This window comes from Rhipicephalus microplus, chromosome 1 (genome assembly GCF_043290135.1).
Source record: "Rhipicephalus microplus isolate Deutch F79 chromosome 1, USDA_Rmic, whole genome shotgun sequence".
Lineage (NCBI taxonomy): Eukaryota > Metazoa > Arthropoda > Arachnida > Ixodida > Ixodidae > Rhipicephalus > Rhipicephalus microplus.
This window is the reverse complement of record NC_134700.1, coordinates 180,876,554-180,902,478: the sequence shown is the minus strand read 5'-3', so window position 1 is coordinate 180,902,478 and position 25,925 is coordinate 180,876,554. Positions and strand designations below refer to the sequence as shown.

Genomic DNA, 25,925 nt, shown 5'->3' with positions numbered 1-25,925 from the left:
CGAAAGCCGAGTCACGGAGAGAGGCGGTCTGCCGGCCGGTCATCGTATATCAGGCCGTCGTCGCAAGTGCGTCACGTCGCATTCCTCGAAGATGGACGATCCGACGCGCACAGACGACATTTCTCGGAAGGCATTGCCAACACGTCGCCCAACACAAAGACGCCGTTGTTTCGGGCGAAGGATTCCCACGAGAGATAGGCCGCGGACCACATATGCTTTTTTTGTATACGCTTTCGGGAGCAACGGGAGTGCAACGCCGCCGCCGGCCGTTCTCCTGTTTCCGTGGGCGATGTCCAATAAACTTGCGGCCGTGATGAAGCGACGTAGAGATGGGAAAGCATCGTCTATAGGGACTCTGTCGTCGACTGTATATACGAACTTCCGATGTTTGTAGCGGGATGGTGTCGCGTTTGACTTCCGGCATTGCTGTGAACGGCGCGTCGAGGTTCTCTTGCGAGAGGTTGAGGCCACGCTTCCGTCCTTTCGGATGTTGCAGCACCCATCCCACCCTGGCGCGCTTTTCTGAGAGACCCCTCCCCCCCCCTTTTTCCCCCTGGTCCTTCGCGATATATTCGGAGCACAAGATGTCCTGCAGCTAAATGTGTTCAAATAAATAGAACGAAAAATGTCAGAGGGTGAACGCCTAATGGGACTAAATTTCTATCCGCGACCCATGATGCCCGTCGGGGGGGGGGGGGGTATACATTAGTTACGCTAGTTACTGTGCTCGATGGCTGACACGAAATACGTTGGTTTGTTCCCGGCCGTAGTGGCTGCATCTCGGCGCACGTTGAAGAACCCCAGCTGGTCGAAACAATTAGCCCCGTATCTGCATGTTACACTGCAAATGTCGTTGAAAGACGATAGTGTTGCATCTGGAGACAGTGAGCAAAACTTTTATTTGATGTTCTGCGCGAGAAAATCGGTGAATGGTATTCTGGAGGCGCTGCGTTAGAGTGCTTCGAGCGTGCAGCGGAGGCGAACGAGCGCATCGAGTCACGTCACACGTGAGACATGAGCGCTATCTGGCAGTTATCCTGGAAAACGCGGCGTGCGCGCCCGTCTCTGAGGTGATAAGGTGTAGAACGCAAGGCAACTGGTAGGTGCCACTGCTGCCGAAAAACATTTATTTACAGATGTTATTTACAGGGAGGGTGGGAACGGTCCTTAAGGGGCCGCCCCGTACAAACACTAGGTGAGCTCCCTCTTACGGGAGCCCATTGGCGTTGGCCGCGGCCCGGGCACGCTCGACCAGGGCCCGTTGGGCCGTCAGGTCAGAGCAGCCGAGCAGGGCTGCCTCCCAGTCCTCCCGCGAAGGGTTGGGTAGTGGGGTAAGGTTTGGGGTTTTTTGGCATGCCCACACCATGTGGAAAATGTCAGAGGAATTTTCCTCACAATGTGGGCACTTCCCCGTGCAAGCGGGGTCAAAGTGTTTTATGATTGCCGGGCACAATAGAGTTTTAGTATAAAGGCGAAGGAGAGTTCGCTCCTCCGCCTTCGTGAGGCCCTTACAGGGTTTCGGATAGACGTTATGGCCGGATTGATAAAATTGTGTGACCTCCTTAAAGGTGTAGGCGGGATTGGGTTCGAGTTCCGGATCGGTAGGGGACGAGGATGGTGCCCGGAGAGTGAGCGCGCGGGCGGCGGCATCGGCCGTCTCATTACCATCGAGGCCCGTGTGAGCCGGAGCCCATATGATCGTTCGGTGCGCGGGGGCACCTAGGTAGCTGCTGTTCTGCAAAATTTTATAAGCACGGTACGGAATGTATCCCTGCTCAATATTGCGACAGGCACCCCTTGAGTCGGTGATGATGACCCTCGAGTCCTGATCTGCGGCGGCTAGTGCGATGGCGATCTCCTCCGCGTGCGTAATGTTATGTGCACGGAATGTGAGTCCGTTTACAACGGTGTTTTGGTGGACGACCGCAGCCGTGTACCAACCACCGTGGTGCGGGCCGGAGGCGTCCACGTAGAATACTCCGAATTTGTGGCCGTAGTGTCGAGCCAAGGCTTCCGCCCGCGCGAGGCGTCGGCCACTGTGGTCGTCTCGGGTCATGTTAGCCGGAAGAGGGCGCACGTGCAAGGAGTATCGCCAAACTTCTGGAATCCGTACGCGCTCTTCCGTGTGTATTGAATGATTGATGTGTAGCCGGGCAAGGAGGCGGCGACCCGACGGTGTTTTAGAGAGTCTAGTATATTGGTTTGTCAAGTGCGCCTCTCTCAGCTCCTTGAAGGTGTTCACCATTCCCAAGCCCAAAAGGCGCTGGTTAGAGGTGCTGACAGGAAGGTCGAGGGCGCGCTTGTAGATTTTGCGGAGAATGACTTCGAGTGCATTCTCGTCGGATTTGCGTAGGTGGAGGTATGGAGCCGAGTACAGGACTCGGCTGGTTACGAATGCATGCGCCAGCCGCAAGGCATCTTTGCATCGTAACCCCCCGCGCTTGTTGGAAACCCGGCGGACCATCCGGCCCACCTGGTCCCCCACCTTACGCAATTTGGCCAATGTTGTGTCTGCTCTGCGATTTTTGTGTATAAAAAGCCCCAGTACTCTAATCTCATCGCGTTCGGGTATTGGTCCACTGTGAAGGGAGAGGTCGATTTTTGTGGTGCACTTTGGTGAGGGGCGTATGTGCACGAATTCCGATTTGGACGGGGAGCACTGAAGGCCGCAGCGACGGGCATAGTCATCCACGATGTCCGCCGCTTGCTGCAGGCTTGCCTCCATGTCTCCTGCCGAGCCGTGTGACGCCCATATGGTGATGTCGTCGGCGTACAGCGCATGCTGTATGCCTTCGACTTTCGCCAGCTGAGCGGGGAGTCTCATCATTGCCACATTGAATAGAAGGGGCGAGAGGACCGCTCCCTGCGGAGTCCCTCTCGTGCCTAATCGGTAAGGGCCGTGTTCAATGTCCTGAATCCGAATGTATGATTGTCGGTCAGTGAGGAATTGTTTAATATAGTTGAAAGTGTTTTGGCCGCAATCCACCTGTGAGAGATGTGTTAGAATAATTTCGTGGGTCACGTTATCAAAGGCCCCCTTCAGATCCAAAGCGAGCACAACTTTGTCATTCAGGGGATACTCGACTGGATCGAGGATCTCATGGTCGAGCTGAAGCAAGACATCTTGCGCGGACCGGTGTGGGCGGAACCCGAACATGGTGTCTGCAAATGCATTTTTGGTCTCCAGGAACGCGGACAACCTGTCGCGCACCATCGTCTCCATTAATTTTCCCACACAAGAAGTAAAGGGGATGGGGCGGAGGTTGTCCGTGTTAATGGCTTTGCCCGCTTTGGGTATGAAGGTGACCAGGGCGGTCTTCCACTCAATCGGTAGGCTTGTTTTCCCGATCCAAATGGAATTGATGTAGGCAAGGAGCATGGTGTAGGCCGAGTCAGGAAGATTGACAAGTAATTTCACGGTAATTTTATCCCTTCCCGGCGCCGTTCCTCGCCTCATTTTTGCTAGGGCTGCCTTCAGGTCGTGTAACTGGAACAGTTGATCCAGCTCCGCGTTCTCGGTACCTGCATACGAGTACGCCGGCCCTCGGGAGTCCTGCTGTGTGCATAGATATTGGTCTCGGAGTTTACATGCCAATTTGGCTGTGTCTCCGTCGAAGCTGTGAAATGCTCGTTGCAGATGCTTTTGTGTCTCTGTTCGAGTTTGGGTCGGATCAATCAAGGCGCGGAAGAGGCGCCAGGTACTCCGGCTGGACATTTGTCGAGCGGCGGCCGTGTTGCAACGGTCCACCCAGTTAGAGTCAGCGAGCTGGGCCGCGTACTCTGCTGCTCGCTGGGTGAGCTCAGCGATGCGAATTTTGAGCTTTCGGTTGTGTTTTTGCCGGCGCCATCGGCGGACGAGGCTGCGCCGGGCCTCCCAGAGGTGAAGGAGATGGTTATCCACCGCCGGAGTCGCCTCGGAGAGTTTAATTTGTGTTTCTGTGGAGCGTATATAATGAGGAAACCAGTTGCTGGGACCAAGCATGGTATCCTTGCTCCTCAATGGGTGTCGAATTGGCGTATATTTGCCGAAACTTCGTGTAATCGGGTAATTTTGCCTCTCCGTAGGGTCTTGCCAAAGGGTATGTGCGAATGGTGGTGTTGAGTATGCAGTGGTCACTGCCGAGGGTCTCTTCAGTGTTGACCCAATCCGCATACTGGATGTTTTTTGTGAGGGTAAGGTCCGGACATGTGTCCCGGGTCACGGAGTTACCCACGCGAGTTGGGTAGGCAGGGTCGGTGTGAAGAGTTAGGCCCAGCGTGGACATAAGTTCCGCTAATTTACGTCCACGTTTCTCTTCACGTGCATACCCCCAGAGTGTGCTGGGCGCATTAAAATCACCCACGATCACCAGAGGATCCCTGCCTGCAGCCTTTAAGGCGCGGCTAAAAAGGTCTGCGAATGTAATGTTGCTTAGTTTCGGTGAGCAATAAATGTTTAGCACGTGCAGTGGCGGGTCCTGTTTACGCAGCGGAAGGAGTGTCACCATCACGTACGAGAAAGCTGGCTTAAGATCGAGATCAACTAGGTTGGCCGTATAATTTTTGTGCACGCAGATACAAGATAAAGGGTCCTGCTGAAACGTAGTATAGTTTGTGAGTGTGGCAGCACTCCCTGGCTCCTGGAGGGCTACCACAGCAGGAAGGTTTTGAAATGCTGCGAGGAAAAGCCGGAGGTTGGCGCGCTTAGTGTGAGCCTTAAAGCCCCCACAATTCCACTGGGTGATTTGGATGGGAGTGGCCGTATTGGATCGTGGGGACTTCCGAATTCTAAGGGTGCCCGCCATGGTCAGTGGAGTTAACGAGCGATTGCGGTGGCGGTGCTCCCGAGCCAGCACTCGCGGGGAGGGGGGTGTCCTCAATTCCGGAGGCGGAGCAGCTGTCATCATCCTCAAATTCGATCTGTCGTCGAAGCGTTTTAAGGTACCGGCCAGAAACGTCCTTAATTGGGCCGGCTCGTTTGGTGAAACGCGCAACTTGTTGGGCTATCAGGGTAGGGACGGTTTCTGTCATTTTAGCAATGGCGGCATTTACAGCCGCTGAGATTTGGGTTTCGAGGACAGTTATACGGCTGTCCATACGGACCTCAAGGGTGTTCACACGAGCCTCGAGTGCGGCAACCGCGTCCGCTGCCACCGCCCCGGTCTCACTCTCCATTACCTCTACTGCGGGGGGAGGAGGAGGGGAGACTAGTTGGGTCTGTTTGGCCTCGGCTGCCGCTAGTCTTTTCTGTAACGCTTCGATTTGTGCCTGAAGTTTGGCAATAATATTTTGGTCGGCGTTACGCGATGAAGAGGGGATGATAGGGGGGGATGAGGAGGCAGCCCTACCCGTACCACCCACCTGGTTTCCGTTTTTGACGGCGTTGGCCCATGACCCGGCTTCGCCGCATGGTTGCGCCGTCGGCTGCTTTTCGGTTCCTCCAGTAGGGGAAGCAGGCTTGTCTGTCTTGGCGACTTCCCGGCGTGGTGGCTCACTGGGAGTCTGATCTTTGCGTCGTTTCTTGGACGCCCTTTTGGACTTTCCGCCCTGTTGTGCGGCCACCTTGGAATTACGGTACTTGGCCGTACATGCTCGAGAGTTTGTGGCGTGTGCTCCACCGCACACAGAACATACGGGTACACATTCATGAGGGGCCCGCACCCCCTCCTCCACAAGCGGAACCTGCTGTCCACACAGTCCACACGTATCCGGTCGTGGGTTGGGACAAGTGTCCATCCGATGGCCGACGACACCGCACTTGCCGCAGGCCGGGATCGTCCGGTAGTAGGGTTTGACGGGGATCAGCATTGTGTCGTAGTGAACAAAGCGTGGCTTCTCCTTACCGGCGAAGGTTACACGCGCCTTGTTCGATGTGCCAAATTTACGCACCTCGACGATGGTGCCTGACCTCCAGCGTACGCTCTCTCGGAGCGTCTCCGTCGTATCTGTGCTGCGGACTACGATGACTCCGTGGCAGGCATTGCTACCATCTTCTCGCAGGTACCGGTTGAGCAGAACCTGCCTGTGATCGATGTTTACCGCGAAGTCCCCGATGATTTTGTCCGCCGTGTCAGGGTCCGGGGTGTAAATCACGATCAAAATTTGCTCTCTCGATGGAATAACTGTCAGCGTCTCAGCTCGCTTGGGCCCGAGGTATGCCTTAAACGCAGTCCCGTACCAGTTCTCTGAGAAAGCATCATGCAATGAGATGCACTCTCGTGGCTTTACGACTATTACATAGTCGTCTGGACTCGGTTTCGGAAACGGGCGAGGCTTCCATTTGGTGAGCAACTTGCCCTTGCGTCCCACAGCGCGCGAAGCGGGAGGCTGCGTCTTGTCAACTGGCGTGCCGGATGCCGGGGCAGCGGCGGACGCCGCCTTCTTGGCGTTGGCTTGCGAGCGGCGTTCCACCGCGTCGTTGAGAGCTTGGCTCCGAAACCTCGGTGAAGAAGCAAAGTTTGGCGTTTCGGAAGTCGTAATCGTCTCCCACGTCATGGCATGTGGGTCGTATCCACGCTGCATGAGAGTAGCGTCCATGTTGCCTCGGAAAGCCGGTCCCACGCCGCCGGGCGTCGGCGTCGCCGTTTGGCTTAACGGCGTCGCCAACGTGGTCGGGTGATGATCGGCCGTAAAGTTGTTAAAAACCGGCCCACCTGGATGACGCTGGTATCCACGTGTTGCCTGTGAGTTGCCGAAACGATTGATGCTGGTCTTGACGGGGTACTGTGAAGTTGCCCGTGGTTCCAGCCGAAAATCAGCGGAGCCGAAGCGCAGCACGTCCTACATCATCGCGCGCTTGCAGCGCCCTAGGTGCCACGACCGTGTCGTGTTAGCAAAGCGTTGGAAACACTTGCCTTTTCGTGCAAGCGTTGCATGCTCAGCGCAGCGTGATAAACGCTATGGTACGTAGAATTACCTATGTATGCCTTTTCATGGTTTCTCAGATATGCGCAATAATTGCTTTTTAATTGACAATCGCACAAGTATGAACGCTGAACCTTGAGCAATATTGGTGGCCGCTGCGGATGGGGTCGGCCGTTTTGAGTATCGCTTGATCACTTTGGTGCCCTTCAGGGTACCGTTAAGGACGGACAAACAGACAAATGTACCGATAGATCAAAATTTTTGCATCGAAGGTCGTCTTTAATAATTCCGAGCCTCCACTACACGGCGTCTCTCGTAGCCAGGTGAGTCTCTTTGGCACAATAAAGGCCAACCAAGCAACCCCTAATGACCGACGAGGCGAAATGCCCGAACCTGACGAAATGTCATGTGAGGCAGCTAGATATGCAACAAACAGGGGAAATGTTCAGGTCCAGCAAGACGACACTGATGCGAATTCGAGTGAGATAACAGGAGTGGGGACCTGCAGTGAGGAGCGCGGAGCCACTCCATCTGCCACCATGGAATATCACGGGATTGCAGGTGAGAGGCGGAGACACATACCATGGTGTCGAAAAACATCCCCGACATTCGCTGTTGGTCAGCGTCCACATACGCGAGGAAACTGTTAGTCGCATGATCGCCATTGTCCTAACTCGCGGTTACATATGGTATACATTTGTGCAGCGACGCACCCAGCGGGCGTAGCTGTGTACATTTCGTAGCCCGTCGTTGTAGCTAGGCGTACAAACGACGTCAATGTAGTCGCCCGCCGAAGCAAAATTAAAACAAATATGGAGGATGGGACGGTCGAAAATCCCGTGACTCTCGTCGTACTGCGCCTATGTCCCTTTTTAGGCGAGAGCATTATACAAACTGCTCCTGGCTGCTGTCGGCGCCGCTATAAAACTCTTGCTCTGTCACTAGATGGCAGTGCTGCATACTCCTGCTCGGCCACGACGCCGCCTTTCTACGGGGAACCTTTAGCGTGCTTTTTTTTTTTTTTGAGGGCTCTTGCTTTACTAATGGAATTCGCCATGAGTGGATGTGTAATTAGGCTGGGTAAAATGGGCGTCAGGGCGCATCTTTACCCCCTCCTCCCCTGCCCCCCGTGTGCGCACACCTCAAGACATAATCCTGCCGACGCCCATCGCTGAGTTTCCAAACGAAATGAAATGTTGAACCGAGGTTGGGTGTTCGGTAATGTCAGCGTCCGACGGTACGAAACGCCTAACTGATGTCAAGGCCAGGCGAGAACATAAGCTTTATTCAGAGGGAGCGAGCTGATGGCAGATCAAGATGGGTAGGGCGTGAGACCGACAATATCAATCATATTAGTTTATCGGAACGCGATGATGCGCACAGTGGGACTAATTGTGCGGGGGCATACACACATTTCTAGGAAAGGAGCGAGGGAATCAAATACAAGACAGGGGGATATAGGAGTGCTTGATTCAACGTACGGGCGGGTATCTGCACCTCTGCTACCTCCCGCGACTAGGCGACAAAAGCCTATCCCCCTGGCAGCGCAGAATCAAATCTGCGCCTTTTACAGAGAAAGCGGAGGGTGCGCCCTCTGGCGACTTAAAGCCGACGAAGTTCCCCGCTGGCGTTGCGCGAGCGAATGCCGCAACATTCATTGCCCACGCCCTTTCGCGCACGCCGTTTACGGCTACTTATCGCGGCCGCGCTCTCCCGCGTCTGCAACCGGCGAGACTGATCAGTCCATTAAACGATATAGTAAAGAAAGCAAAACGAATAAAGCGAGGACGAGAAAGGGGCGTCGGCGTGGCGCTGCCGGCCGAAGAAGCAGTGCGGGCCGGTTCGTTTCTGCTCGGCGTGCAGACAGGCCGACCCCCCTCGGGACAAAGGTCAAGGACGACGCCGGCTGAGACGACTTCCTCGCGGCCGCCGCCTCGATCTAATTGACCCCAGGCACCGCACGCCTGGCGAGAAGTAATCCGTTGGGCGCTGCGCATATTCAGTAGCGCAGACTGATTTGCTTGTGTAGTCCGATTGGGCGCCCGGAATTTCTTATCGGTGTTTGTTTTTGTGATTGTCTCCTTTCGTGGATGCGAGATTACTGCCAAGATGGCGGCCGCTGCTCAGGCGACGCTGCGCGAAAATTCTGGGAAATGAAGAATGCTGTCAACAGGGGTTATCTTGCAGCGTGTGTAGCTTGACCTCTGACTACACTTTCAGATAAGTTGCCACTCACTCGCCCTTCCAAGCTACGGCCCTGGTGCAGATGCAACCCAGTGCCGATCCGGATCATAAATTTATGCGTACACTTGTTAAAATTTTTGTGTAGCCCTTTTATCGCGCATAAGTCGCAAAAAAAAAAAATACACTTAAGCTCTCACTTCAACTCGCTCAAGAAATATATTTTGTGCTTTAGTATCACTCAGACTCGCCAAAATTGTCCTCCTACCAGACTTACCCACCTGCTCACCTGCTCTCGACAAAGACTCTTGAGTGACTCGGTTCATATAAGTGATTTTGCCGACCTGCGGTACCGCGTGCCGAAGAGCTTCGCCGGCCATCAACATTACTGGAGCGGAATGACTCCCCAATTTTAAGTGCAGAGCGCTTCTTTTTTTTTTGGGGGGGGGGGGGGGGAGGGGTCGGCCTTGTCGTCTGCCGATTCATCTCATGTGGCGCGGTCACTCCCACCGTAAAGCGCTAACTATACATGCCACGACAATGCTAGCAATGTTCAAAACATGGTTTAAAAAACGAATGGTGTCTAAGTAATATAATTAACACACACACACACACACACACACACACACACACACACACACACACACACACACACACACACACACACACACACACACACACACACACACACACACACACACACACACACACGCACGCACGCACACACACACACACACACACACACACACGCACGCACGCGCGCGCGCGCGCGCGTCCAAGGAGTAATTGCAGCAATTAAATTAGCGCCACTGCCTCGCTGAGCAAGCAAATGCCCCGCGCTTTGCCGGCGATATATGACTGATGGGGGGAAACAACCTGAACTAACTCGCTGCCGACGACGAGTATTTCAAACTGCGGTAACAAGCAAGAAGACGATCAAGCGCAGCAAAAAGTAGCGCACATGTCGCACATCGAGTTTGCAAATCTGCCTAACATTTTTTTTTTTTTGCAGCTAAAGCTGTTGTGAGATCACAACTTGGGCCTCGCGCAGCGCCGTATAGTTGTCCGCCGCCGCCGGTGTCCGCAACCACATCGCGCGAAATCGGGGAAAAAAAAAACTTGGCATAGATGACACAGTGGGGCTTGAACCCGGTACTGCTGCGTGCCAGCCCAGTATTCTACCACTGAGCCATGCCGACTTTTTTTTTTCCTTCCGGTTAAACTTCACACACGGGGTGCTAAGATAAAGATATTACAATACACAACAAGCATAACAAAAAAAAAATAACTACGACCGTCAAGCCTTACTATAAAACATCACGTCCTAAAGTTCCTTCATGGTCAGTAGGGCTTCTACTTTTTCTAACCATAAAGGTACACATTGATCTGTTTTTACTACCTCGTAGACACTTGGGACATGTTCACAAACTTGCCTTAGGCAGGCTTGGAGTTGGCAGGCTTACTCATTATTACGAGTAATAAAGCGTTTTAGAGCAGCAAACGAACAACCAAGCATCACACAATGCGAATAGCGTAACGAGTGGGTCGTGCAGTGTTCCGACCCATCACAAAAGCTTGTTTATTATCACCTATTAACTGTGGCGCATACCCACCCACTTTAGGCCTGATTTCCTCATCGTGATCAGCCACTGCATGAAAAATTGTCACTGAACAATTGTCACAAACTTTCTTGCTAGTGTTCAGCTGATACCATGCTTCTCGGAAGAATGACGAAAAATAGCATAGCGAATGCCGGCCTACTACCCTAAAATTTTCATTACTAATGCCGTAGTGGGCATCAAGCAAGTGTGCTTGCAGCAGTCACCCCACTGAGTGTTTAGAAAACGCTCTGAAAGGCCGCATTTCTAACTTTCACTGTGACTGTGCTGCACATTCCGCGCAGGCCTGGCGTTTCTTTTTTTTCTTTTTTTTTTTGCTCGTTCCGGGGAAACCTTATACGTGCTTACGTCAAGCATTGACGTCATCGACGCTTTTGTAAACGGAGCGCTTCTCTACGAACGAGAATCGTTGGGTGGCCGTGCTACGCACTTCCCTCGGTTTGACAGTTGGGGCGTTGCCGTACGTTTCATTTTTACACGAGCGAAGTTTTTATCGGCGGAATAATTACTACAATAGTTAAGGTTCAGCTCAGATACTATACTGCACTCGCCATGGCCAGAATAAATAGAATAAAGAAGGCGATAAAGCCGGTCCATTTCACTTGATTTGGGATTGATGCTCGGGCTTCCAGGAGATTGTTTTTCGCGAGCTTATAAGAAAAAAAAAAGGATCGCTGGACGATTTGGCTGCCGGGAATTCTTTTCAGCGGATATGCCGTCAAATTGGAGTCATGAAAGAGGTCAAAGTACAAGAAAGAGAAAGGGAACAGAAGCGGAGCATACACTGCCACTTCGTTGTGTGCTTCAGCGCGCGTTTCGTGAACGCCCTAATTGAGGCGTTGTTTTTCCGGTCCGAGTGGCTGATGCGCTATATTGTTGCTAAATATACGCGCAGGCAGACGACCAGCGTCAGCGCAGCTGTCGCGTAAGCCAGCGGCCGCCGTCGCAAACAATAAACAGCGTACTTCGTCGATCGAAGGTGTCCTGTCCCCCGCCTGTGTTGATTGACCTCTCTGCGGAATTCGGAACGTATACGCGCGAGTACTTTGTCTCGGCGAAAGGGCCTCATTCGTGGGGAAGCTATATCAGGAATGTACAACCTGGGCGGCTAGAGAACTTAGACCCCCCGCCCGCCCCCCTTCCCCATAACACTCCCGAAAAAAAGAGAAACTCCCTAGGTGCCTTATGCATTCACTTCACATGACTCAAAAGCCATAACGTCTTCCTTTCAGCCGATACGTGGATGCTGCTCCGCGTCTTGACGTGGTTTCGCACTGTCTCTAACATCGGAATAAGCGCACCTTTGGTTTCGCATTGCCTCCGTGATCGGACCACCTTTGACCCATAGAGTTTCCCGTGAATACGCTAGAGGAAACTGTGGTGCCACTGTGTATGGGATTTGCAACGAACGATGCTGCAGCGACCATGGCAATGAAGGGTATAAGTACACGGGTTTGTCTAATTTTCGTACTTACAGCTCCAGTTGGCCTCGCGTGGCTTGAAGCTGGCTTTTCACAAAACGACAATCGGCAAATGTTCAGCGGTTATGCTCCACTTGTCCCGCCCCTCTCATTTTAGTTAACTTTAAGAAGCTCTAGGCTTTGACCAAGCCCCGATGTGGACTGATGACGTCATCGCGTGACGTTGCGTCACGTGACATAGCAATCGCGTCAAATTTTAGTGATCTCACAACACGACGGACCCCGCGAGACGCCGACGGTCAAAAATTTCGCGTTTTACAAGGCATCTAAGGCTTTCGCCTTAATATTTGTTTGCATTTATAGGCCGCCTCGAAATACCAAATAGTCTGGTTGTTTGCCCCTACGCTCACGAACGTCGCGCCGACGAAATGAGCCGCCTGGGATTCACGGTTCGCGCGGGTAAAGTCGTGCGATTTTTTTTTTTTGTACGATTTGGCGTCGACCTCGGCTTTAACTCAGTTTCGTTCGCAAAAGACGCAAGCCGGGGTTACGATGTTCGGTTGCTCACCCGAAAGTCGCCGGTTCCGGCCGCGGCGGTCGCATTTCGATGGAGGCGAAATGGTGGAGGTCCGTGTGACGTCACCAGACGTTTCGGAGCCTTCCACTATACGGCGTCTCTCATATTCATATCGTGGTTTTGGGGCGTGAAATCCCACATTAATAATATTGTTTTCACAAAAAAATAAATAAAAACATGCTTTCAATCGGAAAATACCATATTATTATTATTATTATTATTATTATTACAAATAAAATGAAAAAAAAACACGCTTTAAATCGCAACTGACATACTTCCTCACGTCAAAGATAAAAATTCGACGTGACTTTTTACGGTTGCCAAAAAAAAAAAAAAAGGTTGGGGCACATGCGTCAAGTAAAAAGAGTGATGCACTTAAATATAGAAGCGAGAACACAACTACGAAAAAAATAATAAAATATCGCTAGCTCAGCGTGTGATTCGATAGGGCCACTACATCACGCATATGATGATGTAGTTTCATCAAAACATCGTTAGAGATGTGATAGAAATTATTTTTTTTTTTTTTTCAAATTTGGAGGAGTGCTCATCGATGTGCTGGTGCCCCCTACATTATCGTGAGAGAGAGACGGAGGGCTCCTTACACACTGAGCGAGTGGTCTTTTTTTTTAACATTTTTCAACAAACCGACAGTTTAAGGGTAGCGCCAGTGTCCGAGTGTTGTCCTTTCAGTCCGTGTTGTTTGAGCGCGTATTCCAACAAGGCGAATAGATTTCGAGGTCTCACTGCTCTTCGGCCTCAACTGGAATCGATTCACCCTGAATCAGTGCGCTAAACAAACGGGGACAGTGTACTTATCCGTTTTTTTTCTTTACTGTGTCCCCGCTCGTATAGCGCAAAAATTTATTGAATGGAACTTGCGCAAATGGTCGTTTTGTCTTATGCGTGTTGACTTTTCCATATTGACAGTTTTGTTAAAAGTAGCATACACCAGTGCCTCCTCTTGGCACTGCATATGCATATCAAGGGCATATTATAAAATTTGATATAACATTTGATTCACCCCCCCTCCTCATAATAAAATACTGGCTATGTATATGGGATGCAAGGATGAAAAGAAAGTAATTTAGCATCGCAGGAGTGAAACAGTTTCAGTAAATGTGGACTGTAAAAAACGCATTTCGTGTGTGGTGGGCACCGCTGTGTCGCTGCCTATTCCAGGGGCAAGTTACTTTTTCGCCCGCTTTCATACCTTCTCATGTAGGCCATACACTACGGCTAAACATGACAAATAATATTTTCAGTGCTTTTCCTGGCTTCATTGTCAGTTTCTTTAATTGCAAATTGTATATCCAATGAAGAAGCTGCCCTTACGTACCCGGTTTCCTATTTATTCTGCCATTTGCAACCAATTTTTTGCCGCGCCATGATACCATTTTCCCCGTCGCATTGGGCACCACTACACGCATGAACCAAAACTGCAGTGGTATGTATGCATGCATGCATGCATGCATGCATGCATGTATGTATGTATGTATGTATGTATGTATGTATGTATGTATGTATGTATGTATGTATGTATGTATGTGACGGGCAACACTGAGGACGCGGCCTCACCAGTTGGAAGATTGCGCATAGCTTGCGCTAACCCTAATTTCCAACCGCGTGCGCGGAAGGGGGGGGGGCTAGTCGCTTAAGAGGGGGTTGCAGTCTGCGCCATACGCCCATACGTTGATTTAACAGGGGAGGGGCATTGCACCTCCCTCCCCCCCGAATGGGTACGCTGCACACGCGTGTGCTTATATCAACTGCTCCTCCCAAAGTAGACATCATTGTTGAGAAAAAGAAGGCAGTTTCAAGCCATGCACTATCATTGAACTAGTGAGGCCACACGATCCCATGTTCCAAGTCGCGACAATCACCGATGCCTTGCGCGGGGGCTCCGCGTGCAGTCGCGTCGGGACTCTCGGAGGCCACACCGCGGCGACGGCCGTCTGCTGTAGTCCTTCGAAGCTGCCGACCGACCGGGCGGCTAGAAGGTGGCCCCGATTCTCGAAGGGAGTGTGTCGCGGCAGCAGCGAGGGACGCGCAACCAGAGGAGCAGGTGGCGGAAGCCGCTCACTCGGAAGAGCGGTCACAGCGGGGCGACGCGAGAAATGAAGCAGAAAAGTAGAGACGGAAAAGACGTCACGGTGCACCGCGCCGACCAGCCTGCAAGCGCGCCCTGCCCTTACGAAAACTCTGGACGGGGTGTGGGAGGTGGGGGGTGAGCTTTAGTTGTCCTTATTGCGGTACACTGCAGACAAATATTTTGTTTCTTAATTGTTGCTGCAGCTGCAGTTACGTGCTGCTCACAACACTCCCTCTTGCTGGAGAATGTAAATGTTGTCTCTATTCGTGCGAAAGTTCGGCTTTACCTGCAACTTTATGTACCGTATCGTGACGTGCATGGGTGGACCGCGCCGAAAAAATCTAACTGGACGATCTGAAACGAATTTAGGGCATATAATAGTTGTCCCGACAGGGATGGGACGGGACTTGGTGCACCGTGCGAAAAGTCGGGGTCGCGGGACAGTCCCCCGAAATCCGGGACAGTATGGGGGGGGGGGGGGGGGCAGCGCCGGGCAGCAGCAGCAGCGGGCGAACCCTTCTTGTGCGAGGCGGCAGGCCCGATCGCTGGGACTGCAGAAAGGAGTGAGCTAACGTAGACGAGAGAAAGAAAAAGAGCTGCTCGAGGTTCGCGGACGAGAGCAAGGCAGCCGCGGCGCCGGTGGTGGTGGAGGTGGTGGTTTATTTTTAAGCCTGACCCAGTCGGCCGCAGCGCCAGCCGAAGATCGGCGCAAGCGCGCGCAGATGATGGCGGTCTACAAGCGGAATCCGGCTGGCGTGCAGCGCTGCCCCATGAGGAGGGTATGACTAGCACAGGTAGCAGGCTTTCATTCCACCCTTTCATTTGCTCAGCTCCACCCCTGGCTTCAGCTCTTGTACTTTAGCGAATTGGAATTGGAGTACGTGCGAACCAATAGCATGCCAGCAAACTCATCCAGTATATTCTTGTTCGTATAATACTTTTTTCTTCTCGTGCCAATGGTCATAGGTTTATTGAGAAAGAAAGTCGACCTTATTTCCTGATAGCTCTTTGAGCCATCAGCACTAGCTCCTACAACGTATAGGTGGTGTTTCAGCTGTGTGTGCTATACACAAAGGACGAGAGAGAAAAAAAACGAAAACAGGAAGGAGTGCACCTATAGTGTCCACAAGCCGACCTCCTCATGTTCATGTCACAATTCCCATAATGCTTCTGTCTCACTTTCTTTTCAGGAGCAAAGCTCCTTAAGCACCCGTTCGTCCCTCGTAGTAGTGCGTAACATGTCTTACGCTTTGACCTGCAAGGTGGTTCCGGTGGAAGATTTCTCCTGTGCGTTGTTGAACAATAAAAAATTCGCAGCGTGCGCGTTAACTGAAAGCCGAATTCTCCTTTCTCTCATTCCCCATTAGCAGCCATTGCCATGTACATTGAGCGCTATCTGACAAGAAAGGGTTGCTACGTCATACTCGCTGGGCGTAATCTCCTTGGTTTTAGAACGTTTAGCGAGCGTTGGGCCGCAGTGCCATGAATACAGTAAACTAGTATATACCATGAACTCGAGGTGGTTAAAGGTGGGAAGTAGACCCGAAGTGCAAGCTGTAAGAAAGTGTGCGTGTGCCACCTCACGTTTAGTCCTTGGAATGTCCGCTGGATGGCGGTGCTTCTATATGCGGAATATATGATGAAAAGATGCGAGATGGTGGTATTTGGAGTGTTGACTAGATGGACGAACGGACACACAGACAGATGCATGGACGAACGCTTGGATGGCTGCACGGATGGATGGACGGACGCAGGGGCGGATGCATGGACGAACGCAGGGATGGACGCACGGATGGACGTGCGGACGCATGAACAGACGCACGGACGGTCACACAGACGGACGCACGGACGGACGGAAGCAAGAACGAATGGACGGACGGATGCTTCGCCCCACTCTCCATCATTCACCCCGTGGATATGCTGCGAAGTTTTTGTTGAGCTCGCGGGGAAAAAAAATCAAAAATTGAGAGGTGCACGTGTCTAGCATCCACTAGCCAACCTCTTGTGATGCCGCTTGCTCCTAGTTCTCTTCCCAGCCTCGCCGTGGTGGTCTAGTGGTTAAGGAACTCTGCTGCTGACCCGCAGGTCGCGGGGCCAAATCCTTGCTGTGGTGGCTGCATTTTCGATGGAGGCAAAAATGCTGTAGTCCCGTGTGCTCAGATGTGGGTGCACGTTAAACAACACCAGGTGGTTGAAATTTCCGGAGCCCTCCGCTACGGCATCTCTCATAATCTTATGGTAATACTAACGAGGCTCAGGATAGGACACACATACACGACACACACATATCTTTTGTCCGGTGGCGATCCACCATTGTGTGACAGATGTGGTTAAGCATTAACAGTTCTTCACATGTTAATCCAGTGCAAACAGTTAGAAACTCTAAGAAAACAACACTTTCCATTACCCTACCGACAACATATACCTTTACACCCTGCAATGTTCGTCGGTAGAGAACCGCTTTTTAGTCATAAATCATTGTTAGCGTTTTTAAAAGAAATTCATAGTTATTCATATCATATACCCGGGCATTCCGTAGCACGACCTCTCCAGAGAGGTTTTTGCTGCGGTGGCTACACAACAAAGCACTTGCCTCACGGCCCTTGAACGCAAGGGTATGAACGAGTGAGGCACTTGTGCTAATGCCATACATGTCCACCATCGTTTTTTATTATCACCAACTTTTGTCTTCTATTCACACCACACACACCTTTCACGACATGGTCATGATTTTATTACTTGTATGTTTTTACCCACCTTACCGCGAGGAATTTTGTGGCCCTTATACAGCCGCTTATCACAATCATTGTCCATAATTTTAGTAAGATGAACTGGCGCTCTTTGGCCGTGAAATGGCCCTTGCACCACAAAACATCAAACATCATCATGGGATGTTAAACGCCACTTATTAAAAAAAATTTGTTCTGCTCGCACTAGTGCCCCTCTAATCACAATTTTCCTCATGCTCCTCTTTAATTTTTATTGGCTAGGCTTCAAGATTGCCACGTAATGCTCATTATAGTTCTTTTTTTTCACGCTCCGTGGTGCTGGATGAGGAGTTGCATCTTGCCAGAACATGGGGCAAGGTTGTTTGTGGGGTATGGTCCAACTCGTCCGCAAATTATTGGGGAGGGATGTAGGAAATGCTGCAAAAATATAGCACATGGACACATCCTGTAGATGTCTAGAAAGTTTATGTAGCCCTTGCACATGCCATGTGGCCAAACATTCCCAACATCATTTCATAGGGCACTTTACGGCTACTTGGGACACACATTTATTGGCCAATCTGAATGTCTCTGCTTGTGCATTGATAGAAGTATGGAGGCAGTTGTTTATGCAAGGAGGCAGGGGAAATGCCTGTTCAACTGCTGCTGTCGCTGTCAGCATATGCATGCGTCTTGCGAGCTAGGAATTGAGCATGTTTCGTTTCCCTGCAACTGCTGGTGTTATAGCACCTGCTTGCCAACAATGTAATCGTTCTCAAAGACACTAGACATAATTTAATACGTACAAATGGTGCAAAGACTTCGGGTTCCTCACCTAATCTCATGCACTCTACGTTCATATTTTGTGCCAATAAAGGGTTGCTAGTAAAGCCAAGCTTTTATTGGCTACTGCCTCGAGCTTATGAAAGCCACTTTTATTTAGCTCTTGTGCAATGCTGTGCTATTAACAGCAAAATCTTGCAAAAAATGAATAAATATTAATAAAAATAAATAAAAAAGGAGGGGCAGGTGATCATGTTGTTAAATTAGACACAGCGTAGGAGATATTCATGGTGCAAGTGCTGAAGAGGTTACAGATGTCAACAACTGACACATGTGTTAGCTTTTGATTGGCAATGGCACTGACTTCAGTGCACCTTTTTGCATATATGGGCAGAATGGGAAGTTCTCATTCTGAAAATATTATGTGGCTCTTATTTTCGGTCTTCTACATTTAATGGGACATATGAACCATTCGATACTACCACTAAAGTTTAAGGCCTTGCGATGTAAGAGCCTCCTTTTACGTTCTCTGCTTCGATGATTTTCGAAGTAGTTTGCGCTTATTTGTATTGCAACAGCTAGTGAATGTTCTTCCGGGCCATTTCCACAAACTAACCTTTCAAAAAAAAAAGGAAAAGAGAGAGCACTCAGTCATTTATGTCTTACAGTCCATGCTCACCTTCCATTGTTAGAGTGTTTTTTCAAGCAGGAGCGTGTACTCGTTGCTGCTCTTGCACAACAGCACCAACACTTACACGAGGCACCTATACCTTCTGGAACAAAAGGCTGCTCACGTCGCGTCGCACGTCTTTGGGCTCGTGCCTGATCGACACTCTTGGCTTGCACTCAAGAGACTGACAGGCAAACTATCTGTCAGTAGCACAGACGGCAAAATGAATAGCTGCCGGCTTCTGCAGGGAGTATTCTGGCGAGTTGGAAAGCCAGTCTCTTGACTGTGTGCATTGTTAGTGGGAAACCTCAAGGTGATTGCTGTCATCATATCTCTAGAGCCTGGCCTCTTGTGGCCCATCCATGCACCTTGTTTTTGGCCAAGGCCAAATGAGTAACTCCTTGGATTGCATCCATGATGCATGACTTTTGTTAGGTTGCCTATTTTAGCTGCAGGTAGCCTATTCTACAGGCACCTTAGAACATGGTGCTTGCTGCATTTCTTGGCCCCCATATGTGCATACCTGCCACATATGGGGGCCATATTCTGCGATGATCACTTTTGGTGACGGCGTCACTTGGTGTGATGTAGAATCGCGCATGTTGAATGACTTTTACGTGCCCTTGCTCGTCGAACCAGTCAGCGTCTACCAAAGGCGATGCTGTGGTGATACTTCCGAAAGAGATCATCCCAGAATACAGCCTCAGGCCTTTGTGAAATGGGCACAGGTAGTTGTGTGAAGTTTATGTGCGCATATCCACCTGTTTGAAGATTGAGATGCTGCTAGAATATTTGTCACATTTTACATTAATACTTCTAAGGAAGAAAAAAAAGTAGGTCTTTCCATTTTTTTTTACATGCTTCAGTATTGGTACTCAGCACTATCATAATGTCAGGTGAATCTGAACAGGAAGGAAGAAAATATGTGCCACAAAGTGTCAGTATTTTATAAGATTGGAGCAGGTGAAATCTTTATTGTATACCTACTGTATGTGCCATCAAAGGATATACTGGGTATTCTTGACTTGCTTGAAGGAAACCTTCTCAGTTTCTAGCTTACCACTAGGGCTACTCACATTGAGAAAGTAAGCACAGAGCACATATCTCAGTGCTGCTTTCTTATGCATTTTCTGGCTGGAATGATCGTTAAAAAGAAAAGGGGGAAAGTATCAACACCTTAAAATTAAAAGGAACCTTATCACATATAAAATAACTGAATTGACAGGCTATTCGAAAAAGAGGACGCTTCTCACACTGCCTTATTTTTCTTTTTTTGGCATTGTTAATGATTGGGAAAGCTATAAGTGGTCAAGCAGGTCTTATAGATTCACTTTTGATGAAGTAAAAGTGCCTTTCTCAAGTGTACCTTCAGTTTGGTGACCTGGCTCTTAATGATATCAGTACCAGTTGCAGCTTAGCAAATGAAAGTGTTTATGCAAAGCAGAGGAATATTTTTGAGGTGCCTGATTTGGCCATTAGAAAGCTCGGCAAGTAGTAAATAAAGTCGAGTGTTGTGCACTTTTAAGTGTGTCCTTAAGCAGAGCGTTCAAATTATGCAAATTTTTTCTAAAATTTCTAAAATTTTCAGAGGTCATATTTACTGTTGAAAAAGTGCACCAGTATTTTTTTTTACATATTGAAATTTAGCGTAGAAGATTTCAAAAAAGTACGCATGTTTTTGGCTTTTTATTTTCGAAGCATGATGTTGCCTACTCACTCCTTCCAAACATTCTTTGTCATTTTGGATATTGCAATGCTTTTATAGATTTGTTTGTACAGTGTGTCATACCTTCCCTGTAATGACCCATTAAAGTATTTCTATATAAATAAAAATACTTAATGCAGTGTATAGGGTTTACTGATATTTTAGACACTATTACATTGCAGTTCACAAATTAACATTATGAACACTTCCATTTGTGGCACATATTCTTGCAACTCCTCTTCATAGTAGAATGGCCAGGGCCAGTTTTTGTGTCAAAAGAAGAAAAGAGTAGTCAATTTTTCAATGCATTGGCATTTTAATTACTGAGACAACCTCTGAGATTTTTTTAAATGTGCTAAGCTTAGTTATTTTCTGCATTTTGCTGTGTTTCTCATGCATTGAAGTTAGCAGGTATGTGATTGCCTGACAAGGATTTTGAAAATTTATTATCCATAGTTTCTTAACTTACACAGACATATTGATTGCTGTTGATTAGATAATTAATATTTAAAGGCTGAAAACAGAGTTATCAAAATATGGCTGTGGACAAGTTTCACAAAAGATAAGTCTATCTCAATAGATTACACTGTGCGTGTGTGTGCCTGATTCAGCCATAAGCAAGCTTACGTGTGTGCTCGTTTTTGTCAGTTTCACACAAAATATACCGCCCGCTTATGCTTACCCTTCGGATATCTTTCCACGTGCACCCATCACAAGCTACACTCGGTTCTCATGAAACACGTTTTGGTGTCGTCGTTCTGTTTGTAGCACGTGGTGCACTTTCTCCTTATCATCTGCATGTCCGCTCAGTTTAGTGCTGCTGGCCAGACACAACACTGGCTCTTTTTTCTGACCACTGTGTTTTGCCAAGCTTGCCCACAGTCGTGTACTTGGCCCATCGTCGTCGTACTGATGAAGAGCACTACGTAGGCTGAAGAAAGCTCGAGTGGCAAGGTTATCGTATTGCTGTTCGGGAATCTGCTGACTCACTTGACTTTACACATCAAGGCACTTGTTTTAGCTAGATTAGAAAGCCCAGCACTTCTCATCTTTGTGCAAATGGGAACGCTTTCCGACAGAGGAAAGTCTAGAGTTGGCCGTCTGTAAACGTGGGCACTAAAGGAAAATAATATGTGTAACCTTAAGGGACAAGAAGAGAGCAGAATGGATCAGAGAACGAATCGGGGTTAAGGGTATCATAGTTGAAGTCGAGAAGAAGAAATGGACATGGGCCGAGCATGTAGTGCATAGGCAAGATAACCACTGGTCATTAGGGATAACTGACTGGATTCCCAAAGAAGGCAAGTAGGTTAGGGGGAGACAGAAAGTTAGGTGGGCAGATGAGATTAGGAAGTTTGTGGGTATAAAGTGGCAGTGGCAATCACAGGACCAAGTTGACTAGGGTATCATTTGAATGGGAGAGGCCTTTGTCTGGCAGTGGACGTAATAGTGATGATGATGAAATGTAGGCAGCTAATATGCTTGAGCCGTATTTAGTTAGAGAAGAGTAGTGAAACTGCATACAGTGGATGAGGCTGTGTTTGGAATGTACTATGGCTCACCTTGAGCCAGGGAGAACTTCTTTATTTTGGCCTACTTTGCGTCGATTTCCTTGATGTCGCAGCTAGCTGAACAATTTTCCCTGCTGTCTTGTTGTATGCATTGTTTGTTCATAAATGTTTTGCTTCATTAAATTTTCAGAGAGTTATGATTGGCTCATTACAACGTATATGTTTTGGCACATTGTCCTCACCAAAGCTTTGTTTTTTAGGTCATTTTTTTCCTTTTATCTTTGCCAAGCCTTTTATGGGGAAATGCGCTGGCTTGTGGACAACATTGCTCTATATAATTATGATGAATAATTTAGAAAATGAACATCATAACATAGCTATTTTGCACAACAGAGGAGGAGGAGGATCTTCTTGCTGTAGCTTCACTTTAAATTGATGAGCATACCTGGGGCAGTGCTCAGAATATAGTGTGGTGCTTAGGCTATGACGTCTGTTAGTATTAAAAGAGTAATAATAGGGATGAGTAGCATAGCAGCTGGCATGAGTCATCTGTAGCATCCCCTTCCTCTTTCACTTCTCAGGACAAAGATAAGAATAACAAAATAAAATTTGTGGTTTAATATTCCAAATATAATGATAACATGAGCCAAGCATAAATGTAAAGCCTCAATTTCATCTCTTTTATTACCATCCACTGTTCATAGCCAGTGGATCCTGCTCATAAAGAATGCAAAATGTGTCTCACAGAGGGCATCATTAAAATATTATCATTGCATTATGGAGCCCTAAGCTCAGTTTGTTTTGAGAAATGTTTGTTTTTAGTGATGCTAAATGGCAAGGATGAAGGGGACAGGGAAAACCATTTGGTATTGTAATTATCTATAAGGAAATCTGTGTTGCCGTTTTAAAATTTGCAGTCCGACCTGTTCTTGGTCTCCCTCTTCTGCTTAACATGACACTTACTGAACTTTTTTTTTTTTTTGAACAAGTTTGGGACTACGTGGTTTAAAGATCCTTACAAGTTAAGAATAGGTGTTCCGGTTGAAAGGTCATTCGCTAATTGCAGGTGTCTTCAGGTGCCACACTATGCATGACAGTCACATATGCCTTGTGCTCGCTAACGCAGTTCTTACCAGCTTTCTTTTATTTCTTTGGATGCTGTTTTACTGGGACTGTTTTCAAAGAAATGGGCTTATTCAGTGGACCTTGGACGATACTGTTAGGCTCAACTTGTCTCCCCTGTGCCAGTGCTTGAGTAAACTTTCGGTCCCATTTTTCCGCAAGAGCGTTTGTTTGGGACGAGGGGCGGTGCTCTCTTGCTTCAACTGGGTCCCGCCCCTTCTTTCTGTGATCTGTTGCAACTCCATAGGTTTTTTTGTTTTTTGGCCTTTTTCCTTTGCGTTTGTAAAGTGAGGCGTAAGGGTCATTACAACTCGTGCAGCCTGTCATTTCCCCGACAATGGTTGTCCTTTTTGCCTGGCTCTGCAAAAGTGAAAAGAGGGAGGAGGTGAAAATGATCCTTTCCGCTCCTTAAATGACAGTCGTGTGCGCTCGTGTGCGCCGGCCTTTGTCACTTGCCTCACTGCAGAATGTGAAAAACCAAACAAAAAGAAAAAGAATAGATACGCATACAGGAAAATGAAAAAAAGCGAGGGCAGGCACCTTTCTTCGCCTGCCGTTCGGGGCGTTGTTAGCAGTTGGCTCAACACACTTTGGAGAATTCCCGAGTCAGCCAAGCTGTGCAAAAATAAAAGAGCATGAGCGAGACTGGTATGGGGGCCACGCTCCTTCCAGGAATGTGTCGTGCTCTCCACATGTTTACTCTTTCGGACTTCATTCCAACGGCGGGAACAGCACTGCTGTTAATTTTTCTGCTTTTCGTTATTCATTTTCACTCCCCCTCTTTTCTGAAAGATGCCTGAAATTTTTGTTTTGTTGGTCTTTCATGTCATGTGACACTAGCACGTGATTCTTTTACAAGCTGTGCTAAAATATGAACACCACCACTCATAGCATGTGTTCTATTGGCTGGCAACGTCATTGACTTCTTTGAAAAGCCAAAAAAAAAGAAAAAAGCCCGAAATGCCTTGGTATTTGCTTGGTCCTGCGTTTCTTGTGTCTGCTCCGCCATGGCTTAACTATTAAGAATTATGTTTTGGAGGATACTTTTTTTTTTTCAGAATTCCATCAATGTTTTATACGTACGTCATATGGTAGGGCTGGAAGCATGTCTAGTTTGGGGCACTTTAGACAGCTGCTTGTAATTGAAACCTCAACTACTGCTGTCTCAGTTGGGCACATTTTATTATCTATTGCTTCAGCCCTGTTGATGTTTTTGTTAAAAATGCAGTTCAGATGTTCATTTGATTTTTGCAATATTCTTTCGACATTAGTTGCTGATTTCTAACTTACAATCCATTCTTTCAAACTTAGTACAGTACAATAGCTTGTTATTTCGCTTGTATTAAAGATTGGTGCCATTTCATCTTGCTCTGAATTCTGCTAGATATCTTCATTGGTGTCATATTTTAGCCTTCATTTGAAATATTTCTGGTTTAAACATGAGGATTTTTTTCTTTTATATATATCTATAGAATTGATAGTTCTTTTATAATTTTGTTTACTTGCTTCATGCTTACTATTAATAAAAAAGTGGTCGTGTGTTCTTTGTTCTTTTGTACCTCGTCTGTGCTCTTTTCTTAATAAATATTGTCAGACTAGCTCACATGTCTCAATATAGCTTAAGTGTTGTTAATTTTGAGAACAGAAAGGAAGCCATTTGTTATTTGTTGTTACAGGTCATTCCTTTAGTTCTCTATGTAGTGCAGTCAGTATAGAACTATTTTCCTAATTTGCTAACTGTGCCCCTTGTTATTACATTTACAGGTGCTGGCAATTGCAGTGAGAGTTAACATCTAAACAGTTTTGTGTGCGACTATAATGTTTTGGCTTTATTTCTAAATAGACGGGGCTTGCTAGTGCAGCTGTATTTGTTCGTTATTTTCACACTCATGGCATTTTAGTCGTGGAGGTAAAAGCAATAAGGTAATTGATTTTTAATGAATATGGAATACACTCCAGAAAAGCAATTAACCAAAATCAATTTGTCAACCTTCATTTACTTGTTAGTTTTTTCATTCATTACTGTGGACCCATAGTCTAAGTAGGTTGGTCAATACAAATACAAAAAAAGCAGAAATAAAAACATTACTTCGTGGTTAGTTCCAAAGGCAGCTCCATTCACTAATGGTTCTTGGCAAACGAGAAAACTTAAATAGGTTAGTGCAAGTAAAATATGAGGCGGTGGCGTTTTTCTAGTATTGGAACACATGAAAAGTAGTGGGAATATGTAAAAAAAAAAAAAACAGAACAAACCGTATCTGTCATTCGTAAGTACATCTGGGTATTGCATTTGTACGCATGTGTCTAGACCCCTTTATGTTTTTAACAAACAAAAACATGTAAACCAGCAAAAGCCAACTGCTAACTATAATAGCACAAACTCGGCTAATAACGTAGTCTACTTTGTGTCAGTCTTCTTAGCAGCACGCAGCTTTCTAGCTTGTTGTATTGGATGTTGAGAGAGTGTTGTATTTCAGTGAGTCTTATCTGACATCATTCTTGGAAAGTCGCTCGTGCTCACCCTCGCTGTGTGTTCTCTTCCTCTCTCTGGTGCAGGATGGGGAGGGAAGCGTAGCCGTTTCTAGTCTTAAGGTCGCCGGTGGGCAGCATGGTGTCCAAGGGCGCAGAAGGTGACATCTCTTCCTGGACGAATAAAGTGAGTTATACGAGGTCATGTTTTTCTCGGCTAAAGT

The 25,925-nt window shown here is 48.1% G+C and overlaps 1 protein-coding gene across 3 annotated transcripts in view; it reads left to right on the top strand.

The window, feature by feature from the left end:
• The window catches only part of LOC119178328 (rho GTPase-activating protein 23), a 113,875-nt gene that overhangs the window by 29,171 nt on the left and 58,779 nt on the right, over window positions 1-25,925 (top strand). For all 3 annotated transcript variants that reach the window (XM_037429517.2, XM_037429516.2, XM_075888443.1), the window contains exon 2: window positions 25,789-25,888. In XM_037429517.2, coding sequence (XP_037285414.2) covers window positions 25,841-25,888 — 48 coding nt within the window. In that variant the 5' untranslated portion in view covers window positions 25,789-25,840. The remainder of the gene's footprint in view (window positions 1-25,788; window positions 25,889-25,925) is intronic.